The sequence below is a fragment of the Odocoileus virginianus genome, chromosome 8, assembly GCF_023699985.2.
Source record: "Odocoileus virginianus isolate 20LAN1187 ecotype Illinois chromosome 8, Ovbor_1.2, whole genome shotgun sequence".
Classification (NCBI taxonomy): Eukaryota; Metazoa; Chordata; class Mammalia; order Artiodactyla; family Cervidae; genus Odocoileus; species Odocoileus virginianus.
Window position 1 is genome coordinate 42,487,426 of NC_069681.1, and position 22,319 is coordinate 42,509,744.

The following is a 22,319-nucleotide window of genomic DNA, read 5'->3' on the forward strand; positions in this document are numbered from 1 at the left end:
ACCAGGAAGACGGGAATAACAAAGATCAGAGCAGAAATAAATGAAATAGAAACCAGAAGAAAACAAGAAGACATCAACAAAATTAAGAGCTAATTTTTGAAAGAGTAGAAAAATGACTAATCTTTAGCTAGAATAAGGAAAAAATGAGAGAAGACTAAAGTAAATGAAATTATAAATGAAAGAGGAGATATTACAACTGACACTACAGAAATAGAAAGGACCATAAGAGATTATTATGAAAAATTAAAGGCCAATGAATTGAAAGAAACGGATAAATTCCCAGAAATAAAGATCCTACCAAGACCAAGACATGAAAAAATAGAAAACTTGAACAGCACCAATAATGAATAAGGAGATTTAATCAATAATTAAAAAAAAAACCTCTTATCAAAGCCCATAACTAGATGATTTCACTACTGAATTCTTTCAAATATTTAAAGAAGAATTTTATTTTGTCAACTGTATTTCAATAAAGCTGAATAAAAACCTTTTTATTTCTAAAATGGTATAGAATCAACATTCAGTTGAGTTTCTTGGTAACATTTATTCCATTTAGAAAATATTGAAACATTGAAATTAGCCCAGATCCTGCATTCTTATTTCTTTAATAAATTAAAGCACTCAATTATAGTAATAAATAATGTTCTAAATTTAATCAATAGGAAGTATACTTTAAAAATACTGTTTTTGTTTACAGAATAAATACATGATTTCCTATCAAGTATCAAGCAATCATTTAATCATTTCCTACCAAAAAAAATCATTCAGCCATTTCTTCATAATGAAATTATTTTTATCAAAGAATTAGCAGTGAAAATCATCAATAGTAAAACTCATTGTAGATTTCAAAATAATGCTCTCTAAAATTTTAGGTTTTTCTTTTCCTTCAGGAAAATCTTTACAATTATCTGCTTACATTAAATGCCCATTTAAAACATTTTTTGAATTCTATATCACAATTTAAGAAAGAGGTGTTCACCTTAAAAGCATTCAAAACATCAGAGAAATAAATAATACATTTATAAAGAATATAACATAATAATAATTAGTAAGCTTTAAACAGTTACCACGTAGAAAACCTAAACTCATTTTAATCTGTAAAGAACCCTGTGATGTAGGTAGTTATTGTCCCATTTTAGCAAAAAGAGCTCCCCTGGTGGCTCAGAAGGTAAAGCGTCTGCCTACAGTGCGGGAGACCCGGCTTCAATCCCTGGGTCGGGAAGATCTCCTGGAGAAGGAAATGGCAACCCACTTCAGTATCTTGCCTGGAAAATCCCATGGACGAAGGAACCTGGTAGGCTAGTCCATGGGGTCGCAAAGAGTCAGACACGAGTGAGCGACTTCACTTTTTACCAAAGAGGAAACTCAAGAAAGATTAAATAATCAAGTTCCCAAACTCAGCTAGTAAATGGTAGGAACAGATGGGAAATGTACTCAAAGATTAGGTCTTGTACTTTTAATCTCCATACTTCGATGGCTCTCTGTTAATACTTTACTAGACTTTTGTCTTAATCCCCAGACAATTACAAAATTAAAACATTCTCTTATAAATTAGATTTTGCTCCTTTAATGGTTTTATAAATAGAAGATATTTATGATTTCCTCAGGAAACCAATAATTTTTTTCCAGTTGAAATTCATCCAACGGAAGTAAGATGCATCAGGTACCCCTACAGATTTCTTAAAGTGGATGGATACAAGTATTTACTGAGGACAACATTTGAAAGTACTAGATCTCAGAGATTGCTCTGGGAATGTGAGAAAGTCATTATTTTCTGGCTCACCAGTAATTTATTTTGAATTTATTAAATTCACTGATGTGTGAACTGGTTATCAAAACTTGATAAACAGCTTATAAATCACTTTGAAGTTGGCAGAAATAAATATTAATGAGTCAATTTTCAAGGAATTTAAAGTCAGTTTCTCCTTCTGTCACCATAAGTTAAAAAAGGAATCTCAGTTGTTTTATTTGGAAAAGAATCTACAAATCATTAGTAATAACTGATGTTTTTCAAGATAGTTATAGGACCATTTATTATATGAAAATAGAATTAATTGCTTAAAATAAAAGAATGCTCTTTGAAAATCCACCAAAGAGTTTCATATAACAAAAGTGTTGCTTAAAATGTATTTATAGAACACAAGTTTGATGATGATTCTAATCCTTTAAGATAGTAAAGTAACCTGCTTCACCAAGGTTTGATCAGGGTTGGCCCCAGAATTGGAAAAGAGAAAAGCAAATTTCTCAGGTACCGAGTAGCTGCCAATGTCAGAGCCATGTCCTATTGCACTTAAACCATCATTTCCTTCTTTACGCAGGATGAAACAGACTCAGAGGGTTTTAGGAACTTGTTCAGGCCACATGAATAATGAGTAGCAAACTCAGGATTTGAAAACAGGTTGTGTCTGACTCTTCATGATCCCATGGTCTATAGCACTCCAGGCTCCTCTGTCCATGGAATTCTCCAGGCAAGAATACTGGAGTGGGTCGCTATTCCCTTCTCCAGGGGATCTTCCAACCCAGGGATCGAACCCAGGTCTCTTGAATTACAGGCAGATTCTTTACTGTCTGAGCCCCCAGGGAATTCTGAAAACATGTCTATCTAACTACAAACTTATGTTAGTTTAGCCTTTGAAATTGAAAAAAAAATTAGATATATAATAACATACAATAATTTTCTATGTGGTAGATTTTAAGGATACAAAAAGGCACTCCAAGGCTCCAAAAGACAAAATAAAAAGAATCTTAAAAATCTGTGTATCTATCTACCTATCTATATATATAAGAAAAATCTGGCCCCAAAAGTTCAGATGGCTTGTCCCAAATTAATAATTCAAATCTGGGCTTCATTTCAGATTTCCTGTACTTGTTTTTCTTCTGGAGATATGCAATATCATAATATTGATATTTTGTTTCCTAGACCTACATGCTTATTCCTCATTAACTGAAGTACATGAAATCTTAGAAGTCTTTTATTTTGAGTTGGCAAAGTTGCAAAAGTTCTGGTACATGTATGATCTTCCTAAAGCGATGAGGGATTGCAAAACAACCAGGACAACTGCATGTGGTTGGGAACCTTGTTGGCTGTGTAAGGATACCCAGGTGAGTGAATCAGGAGTGCGGGCTGGACTCCAGCTCACATGTGACTCTACCTGCGAGTCACATCCACCTAAAGAGGGTACCATTTCTAATTTTCATGAAGGTACCGCGCTGGCCCATACAGTGCCAGGAGGACCTTGAAAGTTAGGAAGGAAGTGGGGTGTATATGCTTGGACATCAAGGTTTTCATATCCAATTTCTATTGGAAATTAACGAAAGGAACAGACCTACATAGTCAATAATGAGAGTGTTTATTAATTCAGAAAATAAGGGCCAGGGTGGGGAGATGTATTCTGTTATTGCGAAGGAGCATAATTTTATTTCAGGACAAAATATTTTGGATAAAGAGCAGCAGCATGTTCTACTTCACTGTATGGGATATGAGAAATATTACTAAAGGTGCCTGAGAATGTTTCTACAGAATGAGAGAGAAATAGGAAACTCTTACGTCCTTTGATTTGATTATTTTGCTTATTAAAGCTTTCCTGGAACAAAACACCATGACGCAATATACATCATGGTTTAAAAAATCATCACGCCATCACTGTCCCAGGTTCTGGAAAGTCTCTAAAGAAACACTTTTAATAACAAATCTTCATTTAATGACTATATAACTGGTGCTTTCTATTTCAAAGCTGAATAATTTTGAAATACCAATAATATCCATTTTTAGAGTACCAGGCGGTGTACTAGGCAGTATGCCTAAATGATTGCCTATCTTCCCCAAAAAGAATACTCCAAAAGTTATCTGTTACTATTTTCTTCTTGTCAGTGAGAAAACTGAGGCTCAAAGAAGCTAAGGGACTTGAGAATTAATGGAAGAGTGCAGAATCAAATTTATGCTGGTCCTGATTTTAAAACCAAGCCCTCTTTACCTCACTGAACTAACCCTATAAGGAGGCCACTACTTAGAGGAGAAACTGGTATTTTAGCTAACCAAAATTTTGATGTGTCATGTAAAATATATTTAGAATTGGATATGACAATATGACAACCCATGCATTCTCCTACTGTTTCCTAAAGTATTGTTAAGCTGTCATAATTTAAAGTATATAATGATGTGCTTATAATCAACACATTTTATGTATATAGCTAACTGTTGCACTCTAAGAAAGCAGGAAATTTTGAGTGGATGCTTACCTGTTCTGATAACTTCTGTCCATTAAGGTGAGCCTGCATCACAGCATCATTAACGAGCAAGTGGAAGTTCAGAAGCACGTGTTCAATGTCATAGGTCCCACGCATGGCATCCGACAGCTCTTCCAGTGACCGGATGTACACATGCCAGTGTGGGTTAAGCTCTGCCACATGTGCCAAGCAGCCTCTCACGACGTTGAGGCAGTACCCCATGCAAGGCTTAGTGAGAGCCAGGCTTTGGCAGTGTGGGCAGTACTGCATCCTCAGCAGGGCTCTGCCACACTCTTTGGAGAAGTGCAGATGGTCTGTGGTATTGATGACTTCAATGCCCAGGTTCAGTGCCTGCAGAAACGTGCGACTGGGCAGCAGCGACCGCCCCATCTGTCCCAGCACTCTTTTGGGAATATTACCAAATGGGCTAATGTCCCGGCGGGCCGTCCGAATGCATTCTGAGTATTCCAGGGAACTCTCAGTCACACCAGGGTTAATGAGATGATTATAGACCAGCGGGAAAAGACTGTCAAAGAATCTGTTTACAAATTCTTCAGGATTAACATCCGCACCAAATAAATAGAGCCCTACATCGGTGAAGAGCTCCTGGGTGGAAGCAGCGGCCTCTAGGGCCATGTTCCTGTAGGTGTTGCAGAAAAGTATGCTGGTGTAATTTTCTGCTTGTCTGATAAGAGTTTCGAGGGTTTCTGTAAAAAAAGCAGAAGTAAAGGATGAAAAGGTTCAGTATTCATATTAAAATTGTTCATCCATCTGCTCCACACAGTAATGAGCTCAATGCAGCAAAACTAACCTAAGGATCTAAATGATCAGCCTACTCAACCCAACTGTGCTTTTCCAGGAAAATGATGGTGGAAGGCGGGCATCATGCACAACACATACGTTCTATAGATAGGTATTTCCTAGGATCAAACACAAAAAGTACAGAAATCAAAAAGAATTATGGGTAATAGTAATTTCTTATTAATTTTATTTATAATTGTTTATAACCCACAAATGATTAAAAAAAAGTGTCACTAAGAAAACAATTTCCAATCATGAGTTCAACCTTTACAAAAGAAAATGACATTAAAATTTGATTCAACATCTATTGTATTTTTTATGGTTTTCTCTTTTTTTTTTTTGAAATGAAAGCCAGTAGATCATAAACTAGTTACTGTAAACAGAGGTTAAGTTTCCAAAGGGAAACCTGAACATCATCAGGCCTCCTAGAAGGTTCAAATTAAAAGAAAGTAAAGCATTTCATGACTAAACCATCCTTAAAATTGTCAAACCTTGTTAAGAAGTGAGAAAGTCAATTAGTCATATTAATTGATGGAAATAAGTGTGTGACCACCTTCTGAACTGCCTTGTGATCTTTTGTTTTTATCATCTTATCTTCAAAGACTACTGTGGGACATTTTATTGTCTTATTTCTTTAATAAATGCTTCCAAGTCAATTTCTCCACAGAAAGAATGGAAAATAATTTGTCCACAAATTAAAGAAGGCTGTAGTAATCAGCAGGGCTTCCCTGGTGGCTCAGCGGTGAAGAACCCACCTGCCAGTGCATGAGATGTGGGTTCAACCCCTGGGTTGGGAAGATCCCCCGGAGAACCCACTCCAGTCTTCTTGCCTCGGAAATCCCATGGACAGAGGATCCTGATGGGCTGCAGTCCATGGGGTCACAGAACATCAGACACAACTTTGTGACTAAAGAGCAGCAGCAGCAGCAGTAACTAGCAAGTAAAAGCTGTATTTCAAAAATGATAGCTTTAGGCAACAGCCAATCACCTTGGATATCCTAGCAATTATATTTCAAAATTAGCCTAAATATGATACTAGACTGTGTCAACATATAATTAGCTATAAAATACATCAATAAAATTATCTCCCATAACCACAAAATCTTACAGTAATTTTAAATTAGGTTGTAAAGACCACATCAAACCACTGATATATTACAAAAAGAGATGAAATAACAGTAGAATAAAGTGAAATGATAAAAAAATAAACAGTTACTGGAAGAGCTATTAATGAAGTGAAACTGTGTCATGAATATGCCATAATATCCTAAAAACCAGCAAAAAAAAATTTTTTTTCTCACAGAGAACACATATAAGACACAATATACTATGTATTCTGATTCTAATTCTGAGATGGATTCGTATGGAGTCCCCGGCTTGAGTGTGATATACCAAGGTGCAGGCTGTAGACTAAATGCTTGTGTCCCCCCAAAACTTTTTATGTTGAAAGTTAATTTCCAACGGAATGGTATTTGGAAGTGGAGGCTTTGGGAAAGTGATTCAGCCTGGGTAGCGGACCCCTAGTGGATGGGATTAGTGACCCTATACAAGAGACCCCCGAGTGTTCCCTTGCCTCTTCTGCCAAATGAGGACACAGCCAGAAAATGTCCATTTGTGAACCAGGAAGTGAGCTTTCACCAGACATGGAAACTACCAGTACCCTGCTAAATTTCTGTTGATAAACCACCCAGTCTATGGTATTCTGTTATAGCAGCTGAAAGTGAGACAGTGCCTCTACACTATAATCAAAGGCAAGCAACACTTTACAAGAAGTTGTAACCCTATTACAACACAGACACTTCAAGCAAGAATTTTTTTCTTTTTTAATTTGATGTTTAATGCACTTTGATAAGCCTCTATTCTATTTTTATGGCAGTTAACATACAAGTGATTAAACAGTAACATATAACTAGGCAGGACTCCTGTGCTTACCCATGCCTCTCCAGCACCCACTAGAGTATAAACTATGTATAAACTACACACTGTATGTGTGCTAAGTCGCTTTAGTCGTGCCTGACTCCTTGCGACCCTATGGACTGTAGCCGGGCAGACTCCTGTGTCCCTGGAATTCTCCAAGCAAGCATACTAGAGTGGGTTGCCATGCCCTTCTCCAGGGGATCTTCCCAACCCAGGATCAAACCCACGTCTCCTGCGGCTTCTGCATTGCAGGCAGATTCTTTACTGTCTGAGCCTTCACAGAAGGTTTCAATTGAGCTTAGCTACTCTGCCAATTGAGACTGTATTAAACACGAGGTTTTCCAACTGCCCTGATCAGCTGGGTTGTGTGGGGAAACTACAAATCACTGGGTCTCTGCACTGAAATTCGGGAGTCTCTATGTGACAAGCAGCCTCGGTTATTCTTTTGGCTTGACCTGGTTTTGAAACTGCAACTACAGGTTATCTATATACCATGTCTGGTTTTGAAACTGCAACTACAGGCTATCTATAACATGTCCTCTCTGCAAGCATTCCACCACAGCAGTCTGACCTCAAAGCTGCAATCTCCACCACTACACTGTTTCCAGAGATCCACAGGAGTGAATGTGAAAGGGAAATTTAACCTTTGTCGTTGGAACTAAAATCAAACTGCTAAGATTATATTTTTTTCAATAATACTGGATAATTTTTCTCAGCAATTTATGGCTATGAATTGTGAGGCTGCAAATGATTTTATTTACCAAAAATGATTAAATAGCATTGCTTGAAAATAATTTAAGCTTTTTTAAAAGATAAAATAAGGATAGATGTAAAGAAACCCATATATCATAGTCACCTTTACATGCATTCCACCAGGTTTTCTAAGGCATATACTCTAGAGGTATGTATTTGCGTTTGATACCTGCCATATGCCCTGTATGGTGAATGTAGAATGCTACCCTAGACAATACAAGTGTTCCATCTGATTTCTGCTAACTCTAAATGATGTACAAACACACAATTTTTTATAAAAAAATTTAAGTAAAAAATAAAACCTTATAAATTCCAGACCCATTAAGTTATAACCTACAATGATTCAGGTATATATGGAATTTATCTTTTCAGTTGCATAATTAGTAGGTTTAGCAAGATAATTTATTTTATAAAAGCAATATTTGGAATATATTTAATATTTAGGAGCATTCATTCAAAATAAAAATGAATATATTAGTTCTAAATATTGTTTCTTTATAGAACTGCACTATTGGCAATAAACTAAGTTGACTACTGTTTGAGTTAGTGATTAAAAAATAACATTCCTATTAAAAAGTCTACAATCTTTATTTCAGACTTGTTTTCCTCTGATTTATCTTAATTATTTAAACGAAATGACTAAAATCTGGTAAAAAGTTTAAAATCACATTACAGAGAGGAGCTAAGGTGGTGGAGGAATAGGACGGGGAGACCACTTTCTCCCCCACAAATTCATCGAAAGATCATTTGACCACTGAGCAAACTACACAAAACAACTTCTGATCACTAGCAGAGGACATCAGGCACCCAGAAAAGCAGCCCATTATCTTTGAAAGGAGGTAGGACAAAATATAAAAGATAAAAAGAGAGACAATAGAGTTAGGGACAGAGATCTGTCCCGGGAAAGGAGTCCTAATAGAGAAAGTTTCCAAACACCAGGAAGCCCTCTCACTGGGCTGGTCTGGGGGAAGTTTTTGAATCTCAGAGAGCACCCTAACCTGGAGGAAAAATAAATAAAACCCACAGATTAAATGCCTAAAAGCAATTCCCAACAGAAAAGTACCCCAGACGCTCGCATCCGCCACCAGCAAGTGGGGGCTGAACGAAGAGGAGCGGGCAGCATTGCTTGGGGTAAGGACTGGGCCTGAATGCTCTGAAGGCAATCGGAGGGAGCTAATGTGAGACAGCAACTTAAACTGTGGGATAGATAGCAAGAGAGAGAGAGAGAGAGAGAATTAACTGGCGAAAAGTCCTAACCGAAGGCACTGCTGGCCATTTGCAGAACAAAGGAAGGACTGAGCAATTCCAGAGAAGAGCTAGTTGGGTGCGGACCGGCCCATCCCCCACTGGAGGCAGGAGGCAGGGGGGAGGGGAAAGGGGCAAACTGGCCCCAGAGATGGCATCCCCTACCAAACTGCAAACAGGCTTCCAGCTTCTAACCAAAGACTTCCTGAGATTCTGGATGGTTGACATTGGCTGGGAGGGTCGCAGCTAGAGATCAGCTCCCCAGAAGAGACAGAAGGCACACCAGACTTACGTGCCTGGAAACTGAGGTGGGGATGGGGAGGGGAGAAGTCGCACTGCACCCGGGGAGAGTGCGCCCGTCAAAGGGGAGGCATAAAACGCAGGCCCAACCGGGTCTGTGCCTTGTGGAGTACCCAAACCCTGAACCTGAGCGGCTTAGGCCTGGGAAGTGCATGCAACTCAGGGTCTGCTCCCTGTAGAGCAACCTGCAACCTGAGCAGTGTAGACGGGGAAAGCACACATGCCATGAGCGGGGGCAAACCCAGTGTGGCCGGAACACTGAGAGGGCTCCCCACACAGGCCAGTGGCATTTGTCTGCAGTGCCCCTCCCTCTCCACAGCACGACTGAACAAGCGAACCTAAACAAGAGACCACCTCTGCCCGCCCGTGTCAGGGCAGAAATTAGACACTGAAGAGACCTGCAAACAGAAGCCAAATAAACAAAGGGAACCGCTTCAGAAGTGACAGGTGCAACAGATTAAAATCCCTGTAGTTAACACCAACTACACCGGAAGGGGCCTATAGATATTGAGAAGTGTAAGCTGGAACAAGGAGCTATCTGAAACTGAACTTAACCCACACTGCCCACAACAGCTCCAGAGAAATTCCTAGATATATTTTTACTATTTTTTTTTATTAAAAAATTTCTTTCTTTCTTTTTTTTTTAAAGTCCTCTATCACTCCTCTATTACTCCTTAATTTTCATTTTTATAACCCACTATAACCTTGCAAAAAAAGGGTGAGGGACCCTATTTTTAAAGTGACTTCATATATATTTCTCAAATTTTCTGTGTTTTTGTTTTTATATTTTATTTTTAAAAGTCTAACATCTACTTTATATTTTTAATCTTTGTTTTTCAGTATTTGATATCAATTTTGGACATTTAAGAATCTAACCTTCAGTATCCATTTTTACTCAGGAGTGTGAGTACTGGTTTGATTACTCTCTCCCCCTTTTAACTCTCCATTTTCTCCCCCAGATCACCTCTATTTCCTCCCTCTCCCCTCTTTTTTCAATCCAATTCTGTGAATCTCTGTGGGTGTTCTGGGCTGCAGAGAACATTTAGGGAACAGAGTACTGCCTAGATCTGTCTCTCTCCTCTTGAGTCCCCCTTTTTCTCCTCCTGCTCACCTCTATCTCCTTCCTCCCTCTCCTCTTCTTCATGTAACTCTGTGAACCTCTCTGGGTGTCTCTCACTGTGGAGAATCTTTTCACCATTAACCTAGAAGTTTTATTATCAGTGCTGTATGGATGGAGAAGCCTTGAGGCTAATGGAAGAATAAGACTGAAATCTAGAGGCAAGAGGCTTAAGCCCAAAACCTGAGAACACCAGAGAACTCCTGACTACATGGAACATTAATTAATAAGAGATCATCCAAAAGCCTCCATACCCACACTGAAACCAACCACCACCCAGAAGCCAATAAGTTCCAGAGCAAGACACACCACACAAATTCTCCAGCAATGCAGGAACATAGCCCTGAGCGTCAATATACAGGCTACCCAAAGTCACTCCAAACCCATGAACCCACTTAAAAACTCACTACTGGACACTCCACTGCACTCCAGAGAGAAGAAACCAAGCTCCACCCACCAGAACACCGACGCAAGCTTTCCTAACCAGGAAACCTTGACAAGCCAATCATCCAACCCCACCCACTGGGAGAAACCTCCACAATAAAAAGGAACCACAGACTACACTACCAGAATACAGAAAGGCCATCAAAAAACACAGCAATCTAAATAAGACAAAAAGGCAGAGAAATACCCAGCAGACAAAGGAACAGGAAAAATGCCCACCAAGCCTAACAAAAGAGGAGAAGATAGGGAATCTACCTGAAAAAGAATTTAGAATAATGATAATAAAAATGATCCAAAATCTTGAAAACAAAATGGAGTTACAGATAAATAGCCTGGAGACAAGGATTGAGAAGATGTAAGAAATGTTTGACAAAAACCTAAATAAATAAAAGAGAGTCAATTAAAAATGAATAATGCAATAAATGAGATCAAAAACACTCTGGAAGGAACCAACAGTAGAATAACGGAGGCAGAAGATAGGATAAGTGAGGTAGAAGATAAAATGGTGGAAATAAATGAAGCAGAGAGGAAAAAAGAAAAAAGAATCAAAAGAAATAAGGACAACCTCAGGGACCTCTGGGACAATGTGAAACACCCCAACATTCGAATCATAGGAGTCTCAGAAGAAGACAAAAAGAAAGGCCATGAGAAAGTACTCGAGGAGATAATAGCTGAAAACTTCCCTAAAATGGGGAAGGAAATAGTCACACAACTCCAAGAAAGCCAGAGAGTCCCAAACAGGATAAACCCAAGGTGAAACACCACAAGACACATATTAATCAAATTCAGATCAGGCAGTTCAGTCACTCAGTCGTGTCCGACTCTTTGAGACCCCATGAATGGCAGCATGCTAGGCCTCCCTGTCCATCACCAACTCCTGGAGTTTACTCAAACTCATGTCCATCGAATCAGTGATGCCATCTAGCCATCTCATCCTTTGTCGTCCCCCTCTCCTCCTGCCCCCAGCCCCTCCCAGCATCAGGGTCTTTTCCAATGAGTCAACTCTTCGCATGAGGTGGCCAAAGTACTGGAGTTTCAGCTTCAGCATCATTCCTTCCAATGAATACCCAGGACTGATCTTCTGGATGGACTGGTTGGATCTCCTTGTAGTCCAAGGGACTCTCAAGTCTTCTCCAACACCACAGTTCAAAAGCATCAATTAATCGAATTAACAAAGATCAAACACAAAGAACAAATATTAAAAACAGCAAGGGGGAAACAACATATAACACACAAGGGGATTCCCATAAGGATAACAGCTGATCCTTCAAGAGAAACTCTTCAGGCCAGAAGGGAATGGCAGGGCATACTTAAAGTAATGAAAGAGAATAACCTACAACCCATATTACTGTACCCAGCAAGGAACTCATTCAGATATGAAGGAGAACTCAAAAGCTTTACAGACAAGCAAAAGCTGAGAGAATTCAGCACCACCAAACCAGCTCTTCAACAAATGCTAAAGGATCTTCTCTAGACAGGAAACACAGAAAGGTGGTATGAATGTGAACCCAAAACAACAAAGTAAATGTCAACAGGACCATCTTATCAATAACTACCTTAAATGTAAATGGGTTGAATGCCCCAATCAAAAGACAAAGACTGGCTGAATGGATACAAAAGCAAGACCCATGTATATGCTGTCTACAAGAGACCCACCTCAAAACAAGGGACACATACAGACTGAAAGTGAAGGGTTGGAAAAAAATATTTCACGCAAACAGAGACCAAAAGAAAGCAGGAGTCTCAATACTTATATCAGATAAAATAGACTTTAAAATAAAGGCTGTGAAAAGAGACAAAGGACACTACATAATGATCAAAGGTTCAATCCAAGAAGAAGATATAACAATTATAAATATATATGCACCCAACATAGAGCACCGCAATATGTAAGGCAATTGCTAACAAGTATGAAAGGGGAAATTAACAATAACACAATAATAGTGGGAGACTTTAAAACCCCACTCACACCTATGGATAGATCAACTAAACACAAAATTAACAAGGAAACACAAACTTTAAATGACACAATGGACCAGCTAGACCTAATTGATATCTATCGGACATTGCACTGCAAAACAATCAATTTCACTTTTTCTCAAGTGTACATGGAACCTTCTCCAGAACAGATCACATCCTGGGCCATAAATCTAGCCTTGGTAAATTCAAAAAAAATGAAATTCCAGTCATCTTTTCTGACCACAGTGCAGTACGACTAGATCTCAATTACAGGAAAAAAACTATTAAAAATTCCAACATATGGAGGCTAAATAACATGCTTCTGAATAACAAACAAATCATAGAAGAAATCAAAAAAGAAATCAAAATATGCATAGAAATGAATGAAAATGAAAACAAAACAACCCAAAACCTATGGGACACTGTAAAAGCAGTGCTAAGGGAAAGAATCATAGCATTACAGGCCTACCTCAGGAAACAAGAAAAAAGTCAAATTAATAACCTAACTCTACACCTAAAGTAACTAGAGAAGGAAGAAATGAATAACCCTAGGGTTAGTAGGAGGAAAGAGATCTTAAAAATTAGGGCAGAAATAAATGCAAAAGAAACTAAAGAGACCATAGCAAAAATCAACAAAGCTAAAAGCTGGTTTTTTGAAAAGGCAAATAAAATCGACAAACCGTTAGCCAGACTCATCCAGAAACAAAGGAAGAAGAACAAATTCAACAAAATTAGAAATGAAAATGGAGACATCACAACAGACAACACTGAAATACAAAGGATCAAAAGAGACTACTACCACCAGCTCTATGCCAATAAAATGGACAACTTGGAAGAAATGAACAAATTCTTAGAAAAGCATAACTTCCCAAAACTGAATCAGGAAGAAATAGAAGATCTTAACAGAGCCATCACAAGCACGGAAATCAAAACTGTAGTCAGAAATCTTCCAGCAAACAAAAGCCCAGGACCAGATGGCTTCACAGCTGAATTCTACCAAAAATGTAGAGATGAGCTAACAACTATCTTATTCAAACTCTTCCAGAAATTTGCAGAAGAAGGTAAACTTCCAAGCTCATTTTATGAACCCACCATCACCCTAATACCAAAACCAGACAAAGATGCCACAAAAAAAGAAAACTACAGGCCAATATCACTGATGAACATAGATACAAAAATCCTTAACAAAATTCTAGCAAACAGAATCCAACAACATATTTAAAAGATCATACATCATGACCAAGTGGGCTTTATCCCAGGAATGCAAGGATTCTTTAATATCCGCAAATCAATCAATGTAATACACCACATTAACAAACTGAAAGATAAAAACCATATGATTATCTCAATAGATGTAGAAAAAGCCTTTGACAAAATTCAACATCCATTTATGATAAAAACTCTCCAGAAAGTGGGAATAGAAGGAACATACCTCAACACAATAAAAGCTATATATGACAAACCCACAGCAAACATTTCCTCAATGGTGAAAAATTAAAAGGATTTCCCCTAAAGTCAGGAACAAGACAAGGGTGCCCACTCTCACCACTACTATTCAACATAGTTTTGGAAGTGTAGGCCACAGCAATCAGAGCAGAAAAAGAAATAAAAGGAATCCAGATAGGAAAAGAAGAAGTAAAACTCTCACTGTTTGCAGACAACATGATTATCTACGTAGAAAACCCTAAAGACTCTACCAGAAAATTATTAGAGCTAATCAATGAATACAGTATGTTGCAGGATATAAAATTAACACACAGAAATCCCTTGCATTCCTATACACTAACAATGAGAAAACAGAAAGAGAAATTAAGGAAACAATACCATTCACCATTGCAACAAAAAGAATAAAATACTTAGGAGTATATCTACCTAAAGAAACACAAGACCTATACATAGAAAACTATAAAACACTGATGAAAGAAATCAAAGAGGACACAAACAGATGGAGAAATATACCGTGTTCATGGATTGGAAGAATCAATATTGTGAAAATGACTATACTACCCAAAGCAATCTATAGATTCAATGCAATCCCTATCAAGCTACCAACAGTATTTTTCACAGAACTAAAACAGATAATTTCACAATTTGTATGGAAATACAAAAAACCTTGAATAGCCAAAGCAATCTTGAGAAAGAGAAAAGGAACTGGAGGAGTCAACCTGTCTGACTTCAGGCTCTACTACAAAACCACAGTCATCAAGACAGTATGGTACTGGCACAAAGACAGAAATATAGATCAATGGAACAAAATAGAAAGCCCAGAGATAAATCCACGAACCTATGGACACCTTATCTTTGACAAAGGAGGCAAGGATATACAATGGAAAAAAGGCAACCTCTTTAGCAAGTAGTGCTGGGAAAACTGGTCAACCACTTGTAAAAGAATGAAACTAGAACACTTTCTAACACCATATACAAAAATAAACTCAAAATGGATTAAAGATCTAAATGTAAGACCAGAAACTATAAAACTCCTAGAGGAGAACATAGGCAAAACACCCTCCGACATACATCACAGCAAGATCCTCTATGACCCACCTCCCAGAATATTGGAAATAAAAGCAAAAATAAACAAATGAGACCTAATGAAACTTAAAAGCTTTTGCACAACAAAGGAAACTATAAGCAAGGTGAAAAGACAGCCCTCAGATTGGGAGGAAATAATAGTAAACGAAGCAACAGACAAAGGATTAATCTCAAAAATATACAAGCAACTCCTCCAGCTCAACTCCAGAAAAATAAATGACCCAATCAAAAAATGGGCCAAAGAACTAAACAGACATTTCTCCAAAGAAGACATACAGATGGCTAACAAACACATGAAAAGATGCTCAACATCACTCATTATCAGAGAAATGCAAATCAAAACCACAATGAGGTACCATTACACGCCAGTCAGGATGGCTGCTATCCAGAAGTCTACAAGCAATAAATGCTGGAGAGGGTTTGGAGAAAAGGGAACCCTCTTACACTGTTGGTAATGCAAACTAGTACAGCGCTATGGAGAACAGTGTGGAGATTCCTTAAAAAACTGGAAAGAGAACTGCCATATGACCCAGCAATTCCACTCCTGGTCATACAAACTGAGGTAACCAGATCTGAAAGAGACATGCATATCCCAGTGTTCATCGCAGCACTGTTTATAATAGCCAGGACATGGAAGCAACCTAGATGCCCAACAGCAGATGAATGGATAAGGAAGCTGTGGTACATATACACAATGGAATATTACTCAGCCATTAAAAATAATATATTTGAATCAGTTCTAATGAGATGAATGAAACTGGAGCCCATTATACAGAGTGAAGTAAGCCAGAAAGATAAACACCAATACAGTATACTAACGCATATATATGGAATTTTAAAAGATGGTAATGATAACCCTATATGCAGGACAGAAAAAGAGACATAGATGTATAGAACAGACTTTTGAATTCTGTGGGAGAAGGCGAGGGTGGGATGATCTGAGAGAACAGCATTGAAACATGTATATTATCGAGTGTGAAACAAATCGCCAGTCCAGGTTGGATGCATGAGACAAGTACTCAGGGCTGGTGCACTGGGAAGACCCAGAAGAATGGGATGGGGAGGGAGGTGGAACGGGGGATCAGGATGGGGAACACATGTAAATCCATGGCTGATTCATGTCAGTGTATGGCAAAGACCACTAAAATATTGTAAAATAATTAGCCTCCAACTAATAAAGATAAATGAAAAAATAAATAAATAAAAGTAAAAAAAATAAAAATAAAAATATAATATCACATTACAGCAACACTTAAAACTTCTCCTTACTATTATGCACATTAAAATTTTAGTTTTCTTAACTATATATTAATTTTACTACCCCGAATAAGAGATTGCACACTCTGAAATATCAATGTTCTGATTAAATACTGAACACAAAATGGCTTTTAAAAATAGATTTATTTTACAATACTCTTCACTATGCAATTAACTCATCACAATATAAGGATTTTTCTTTCAACCTGTGTTGAATCTAATATTGACATAATCCAGTTAACTGAGTTCCCTAAACATAGGCTAGGCATGCATTTTTTAATGTGTTCTTTGAAATGTTCTTAAATCTAATCAATGATGAGAACTGTTGCTCTGTACATACTTCTTTAATGCCTAGAGATAAACATACTTTTGTGAATCTTTGGGCCTAATAAATTCATAAATTTTATTTTATTTTTTTTATTACTTTATTTATTTTTTTTCCATTTATTTTTATTAGTTGGAGGCTAATTACTTTACATCATTGCAGTGGTTTTTGTCATACATTGAAATGAATTAGCCACGAAATTCATAAATTTTAATTTATAAACACTTATCAGAAACTGAACAATCTAGAAGTCAATATATTGGATGATTTGTTAGTGAGTTTTCTGAAAAGTTCATAAAGTCAAAAGTCAAATTCACTAAAATTATTTGTTTATATTAACTCTGAATTTGCAAGAACTATCACTTTGTTCTACTTTATTTACTATGAAGTTCTGTCTTTTCGTTTTATGGAATTAATATTATGATTTTAACAAGAATTTAAACTTATCAAAAGAATTGTCAAATGAACAAAGTATTTTGCATCTCTGAAATAGAATAACTGACATTTAAATCAGCATTTATAAATCCAAAGTTAGGATGGGTATTGAATAATTAATCAAATCTACTTAATTATTAAAAATAAACCATACATTGTTTTGACTATAAAACTTTAATAAATAAAAAATATTCCTTACTCAAGCTCTACAAGTAATAGTTTTTTATTGATGTGCCAAAAATTGTAACATATTTAGAATAAACATTTGTAAGATTTGTTTAAAGAGTTTAAGAAATAGCCTAGAAAACATCATCTTCTTGCTGTTTTTCCATTGAGAATTTCAATAAGCTCTTCTTTTCAGTGACACCAGATTAAGTCTACCAAGATAGGAAATTTCCAACTTTCTTTTTAATGCCTAAGAATGGTTGATTGAATTGAAAACGGCAATCTAATAATTGAATAAAAAACATAATTTCTCCCAGCTTTATGAGAAGATTAATTTATGTGTTATCTCATTAAGTAGAAACTGAATTTGGAATGCATGAACTTTTTCATCATCTACTTCAGTTTCCAACATTAACATTCTGTGAAAATTTAATAACAAAACATCTATGACTAGAAACTTTATATTAACTTTTCCTAGCACACATTCCCTTTAGAGACATTTTATTATAGGTACAGACAATGACTGACATTTATATCAAGGAAGTAAATTTAAATAAAACTGGTAGAGAAAAAAATCAAATGATTTGAAATTAAACTTGACAAATTGAAAAATCAGTGAAGATTTACACTCAGGTTTTTTGCAATGGGAGAAACAATACTTATGGGGCTTTTTTTACTGCTTTAAAGATTAAGTTGATTTCAAAACTAATGATCGTGAAATAACTGCTATAATAACCTCCCCACCATGACATGAACAGACATTTTATGACCCTTTTCATATTTTATATTTTTATCATTTTCTATATATGAACATTTTAAGATACAAAATTTGAAGACACTTTTATAATTTAAGGCCACAGACATCCTCAAATATAGCAATGAAAAAGATGAAGAAATATTAAGTCATATCAACCATGAATAATCAGATGATTTTACAATGTATATCTGGGTTGAAGAGAAATTTTTAGAGTTAATTTATGTATTTGTGCATTACAATTCTCAAGTCACAGATTTCGTTACTGTAACGATAATTCATTACTATCCTGCTATATTGGAGCTAGTTTATGCCAGAGAACTATGTATCCCTCTGTACTGTACTATAGATAGATGAATAGATAGCTAGATCATTTAGAGAGCAATTTCTTGACCAGTTTTTATCACAGACATATTACCATGAATTGTAGTTCCTCCTGCTCTTCTTTCTTTGCAAAAAGGCCGTTCAAAGATTTTAAAACAGTCACATGTAATAACTCATTTAATTATCATAAGGTCACAAAAACTACTCTGAAGATATAATAAAAGAAGCAATTACCTATTTCTCTAGTCTGTGTTTATACTGAATTCACCCCTATGATATTTGCAAATTTCTTTAATTTTTTCATATAATAAACTATAATAAAATATATAACAAATATTTTCCAGAATATTAATTTAATGACACATTTTAAACATTATAATTTATCATATAATTCCTTAGAAATTAGTCATCTATACAAATAAATAGTGAATGCTATATTAATTTGTATCACCAAGAATTAACATGTTGGTAAGTAATCTAGTCTCCTAGGATAAACACTGTATGGAAAAATGCTTTCTTAACTTTTCTCCTTCCTCATTTTCCTCCCCATTAATTTGGTATATCATGGTGCTTCATATTTATTTCTAATATCATCTTGTAATCATTTATTTTCTAAAAGTTAATTTATGATATTAGCAAGAATTTAAACTCAATTAAGCATTTGTGTAACCAATAAAATCAGTGCAGATTGTTCCATGAATTATTGTGGGTTGAAGATTTTAAATCAAGTCTAAGCCTTCTAAGAGTCTTTAAAATAAGTCCAGAAACACAATCTAGAAACACAAAACAGTCATAAGGAACAGGATCACATTCTCTAATACATATGACCTTAAACTTTTACACAGAACAAGAAGTTGATATTATTTTTGGTGTTTCCTCTCCCTCTTTTGCTTTTTGGTTAGTTTTATAATCTAACACACTGATCTCCTTTACTTCAATAAACAAAACCCTTTATGGTCACTCTCTCATAATCTTTACTCTCATTTTCTTTTTGACATCTCAAAAAAATGAGATGTTCTGTATTTTCAGCTTATTCTGGCATGTCTTCGATACATTCATATCTAGTTTATTTTGCCACATAGTACTTGATTTATCCATTCAATCAACATTTTTGAGCAACTTCTGTAGACCTCAAAGCTACAGCTAAAAACCATACAAATTTTTGTCCTCATGTGGCTTAGAATCTAAAAGGTAGGAGAAAATTATAAAAGCAAATAAATAAATATGACTTGTGTGTGAAGTTAAGTACTATAAGAAAAACACGGTAAAGGACAGGAAGTGATGTGGTGTATCTTGGATGGCTTTAGGTCAATTTGTCCATAACCAATTCAATAAAAGACGATTAACCATAAGTAAATCATCTGATTGATCTATTACCAATGGCAAGCTTTCTGAATTTACCAAATATCTCTAAACTCTTCAAACTATATATGATGCTTCATCATTTGGCAAATTAAAAAAAAAAAACAGATGTTGGCAAACTGGTTTGGACAAATTGACTTTTTGCTGACTAACCATTTTATATAAGGTGAGCAAGAAAACCTTCTCTGAGGCAATAATGTCTGAACAGAGGCCTCAGTAATGAAACAGAACCAGTCATGAGGAGAGCGGGCGTGGTTTGCAGATTTCGAGAAACTGGACTGCAAGGTTCTGAGCTGTGAAGAAGCTTGTTGACTTTGGAAAAAAGAGGCATGTCAATGTTACTGAAGACCAGGGAGTGAGTGGAGAGAAAGGTCAGAGAGGTAGGCAGGGATCATGGCAGGCTCACAGAACCACGGAAATGGGTATTGGTTTTAATATGTATAATAAGAAGCTACAGGATAATTTTAAACATGGAGGAATTCAATGTGGCTTGCATATTAAAGGATCTGGTTTGTACATTAAAGGAGAATCAACTGTTGGAGCAGGGGCATGATTGAAAGCAGGAAGTCCAGGGAATGGACTTCAGTAACACTAGTATAAAAATAATATGAGTGACAAGCACTGGGCTTTGTACTATAGCAGTCGTGGGGCAAGTTGCAAAAAGTGATGGCATTGACCATATGTACTGCATGTGAGCTAGTCGCTTCAATTGTGTCCAACTCTTTGCAACCCTGTGGACTAGAGCCCACCAGGGTTAGATTCTCCAGGAAAGAATACTGGAGTGGGTTGCCATGCCCTCTTCCAGGGGATCTTACTGACCCAGGGATTCAACCTGTGCCTCATGTCTCCTGCATTGGCAGGCAGGTTCTTCACTACTAGGGCCACCTGGGAAGCCCCATATGTACTGAGGAATAGCCAAAAGGACTTACCGTCATATGGCAAGTGTAGGATGTAGAGGAAATGAAGGACAATTCTGAAGACTGTATCTCAGCACCTGGATGTGCACTGATGCCATTAACTTAGATAAGTAAGACTGTGGATACATCATATTTGTGGTGTGAGTTAAAAATTAAAATTTCTATTTTGGACACGTTAAGATTGGTATAATGCCAATTAAAAATTCAAACGATGGGGAAACTTGAGGTTGGTGATATAGATCTGAGAAGGAGGAGTCACGGTGCTGGATGAAATAACCTGAAGAGAAAAGATAAGGAAGAGTGCAAAGACTGAGGAAAAGGAGAGCAGCCAGCAGGAAGCATGAGAATGAGAAAGCAGTGAAGGAAAGGGAAAATGAGGAAAGTGAAGTCTGCAAGAAACCAAGGGAAGAAAGTGATTCACAAAGAAAAAAATAATCCATCATCTCAATGCTATTAAGAGATCAACTAAGATAGGAATCACAACTGAGCATGGAAGCTGACGAAAGACTCTTACTGACATTGCCAAAAGCTGCCTCAGCAGAATGTGAGCACAGAAGAGAATAGGAATTGAAGCAACTATGGACAACTTTCGTGCAAATGTTGGCTGTAATGGAAGTAGAGAACCCAGGCCAATGCCCTAGGGATATTCGAGGTCAAAGGGTTTTGTGTTTTTTTTTTGAAGAAGAATTTACTGGATGTTCCTACACTAATAGGAGTAATTTGATAGATAAATGAAAATTAATGACTAAGGAGAGGGCATGGGAACTGTGTGAGAAAATCCTTTGAATAAGAAAATCAATGTGATCTAGGAACATGGGTCTCCTGCATTGCATTGCAGGTAGATTCTTTACTGTCTGAGCCACCAGGGGAACTAACTATAATTATTTCTCTTTTTGAAAACTAACTAATATTATTGCTATAGCAAAAATTAATGAAGAGAGAGCCCTAATGTGTCGTGCTAGAATCAAATAAGCTGAGTATTTCATAACATTTGGAATTATTAACTGAAAATGTTATCTTTATGTCTGAAAAATATATGTGAGATCTTTATAACCAAACACATGTGGAGAAGGTAATAAAAACTCTTGCCCTTTTACCACATCCAACCCTTTTTTAAAAAGTTTATATTTGAAGAGACTGCAAAGGAAGATGCACTAGGATTTAGTTAGAATGAGAAAGTCAAGTTCCGTGCAAGATAAAGTTTGAGAAAATGGGAATTGCTGCTGGTGATGGTCTGCAGATTCCATTAAGGAAGGGTGGAAGGTTTGGGCAGGCTGAGATAATTGATAGGAGCTTCCCTGATGGGCTTCCCTGGTGGCTCAGAGGTTAAAGCGTCTGCCTCCAATGCGGGAGACAGGGTTCGATCCCTCGGTCGGGAAGATCCCCTGGAGAAGGAAATGGTGACCCACTCTAGTATTCTTGCCTGGAGAATCCCATGGACGGAGGAACCTGGTAGGCTACAATCCACAGGGTCGCAAAGAGTCG

The 22,319-nt window shown here is 36.9% G+C and overlaps 1 protein-coding gene across 1 annotated transcript in view; it reads right to left on the reverse strand.

Annotated features, from left to right (window-relative positions):
* Positions 1-22,319, reverse strand: part of GPC5 (glypican 5) — a 1,486,194-nt gene that overhangs the window by 1,194,877 nt on the left and 268,998 nt on the right. The window contains exon 3 of the mRNA XM_070471523.1: positions 4,240-4,934. Within this exon, the coding sequence (XP_070327624.1) occupies positions 4,240-4,934 (695 nt within the window). The remainder of the gene's footprint in view (positions 1-4,239; positions 4,935-22,319) is intronic.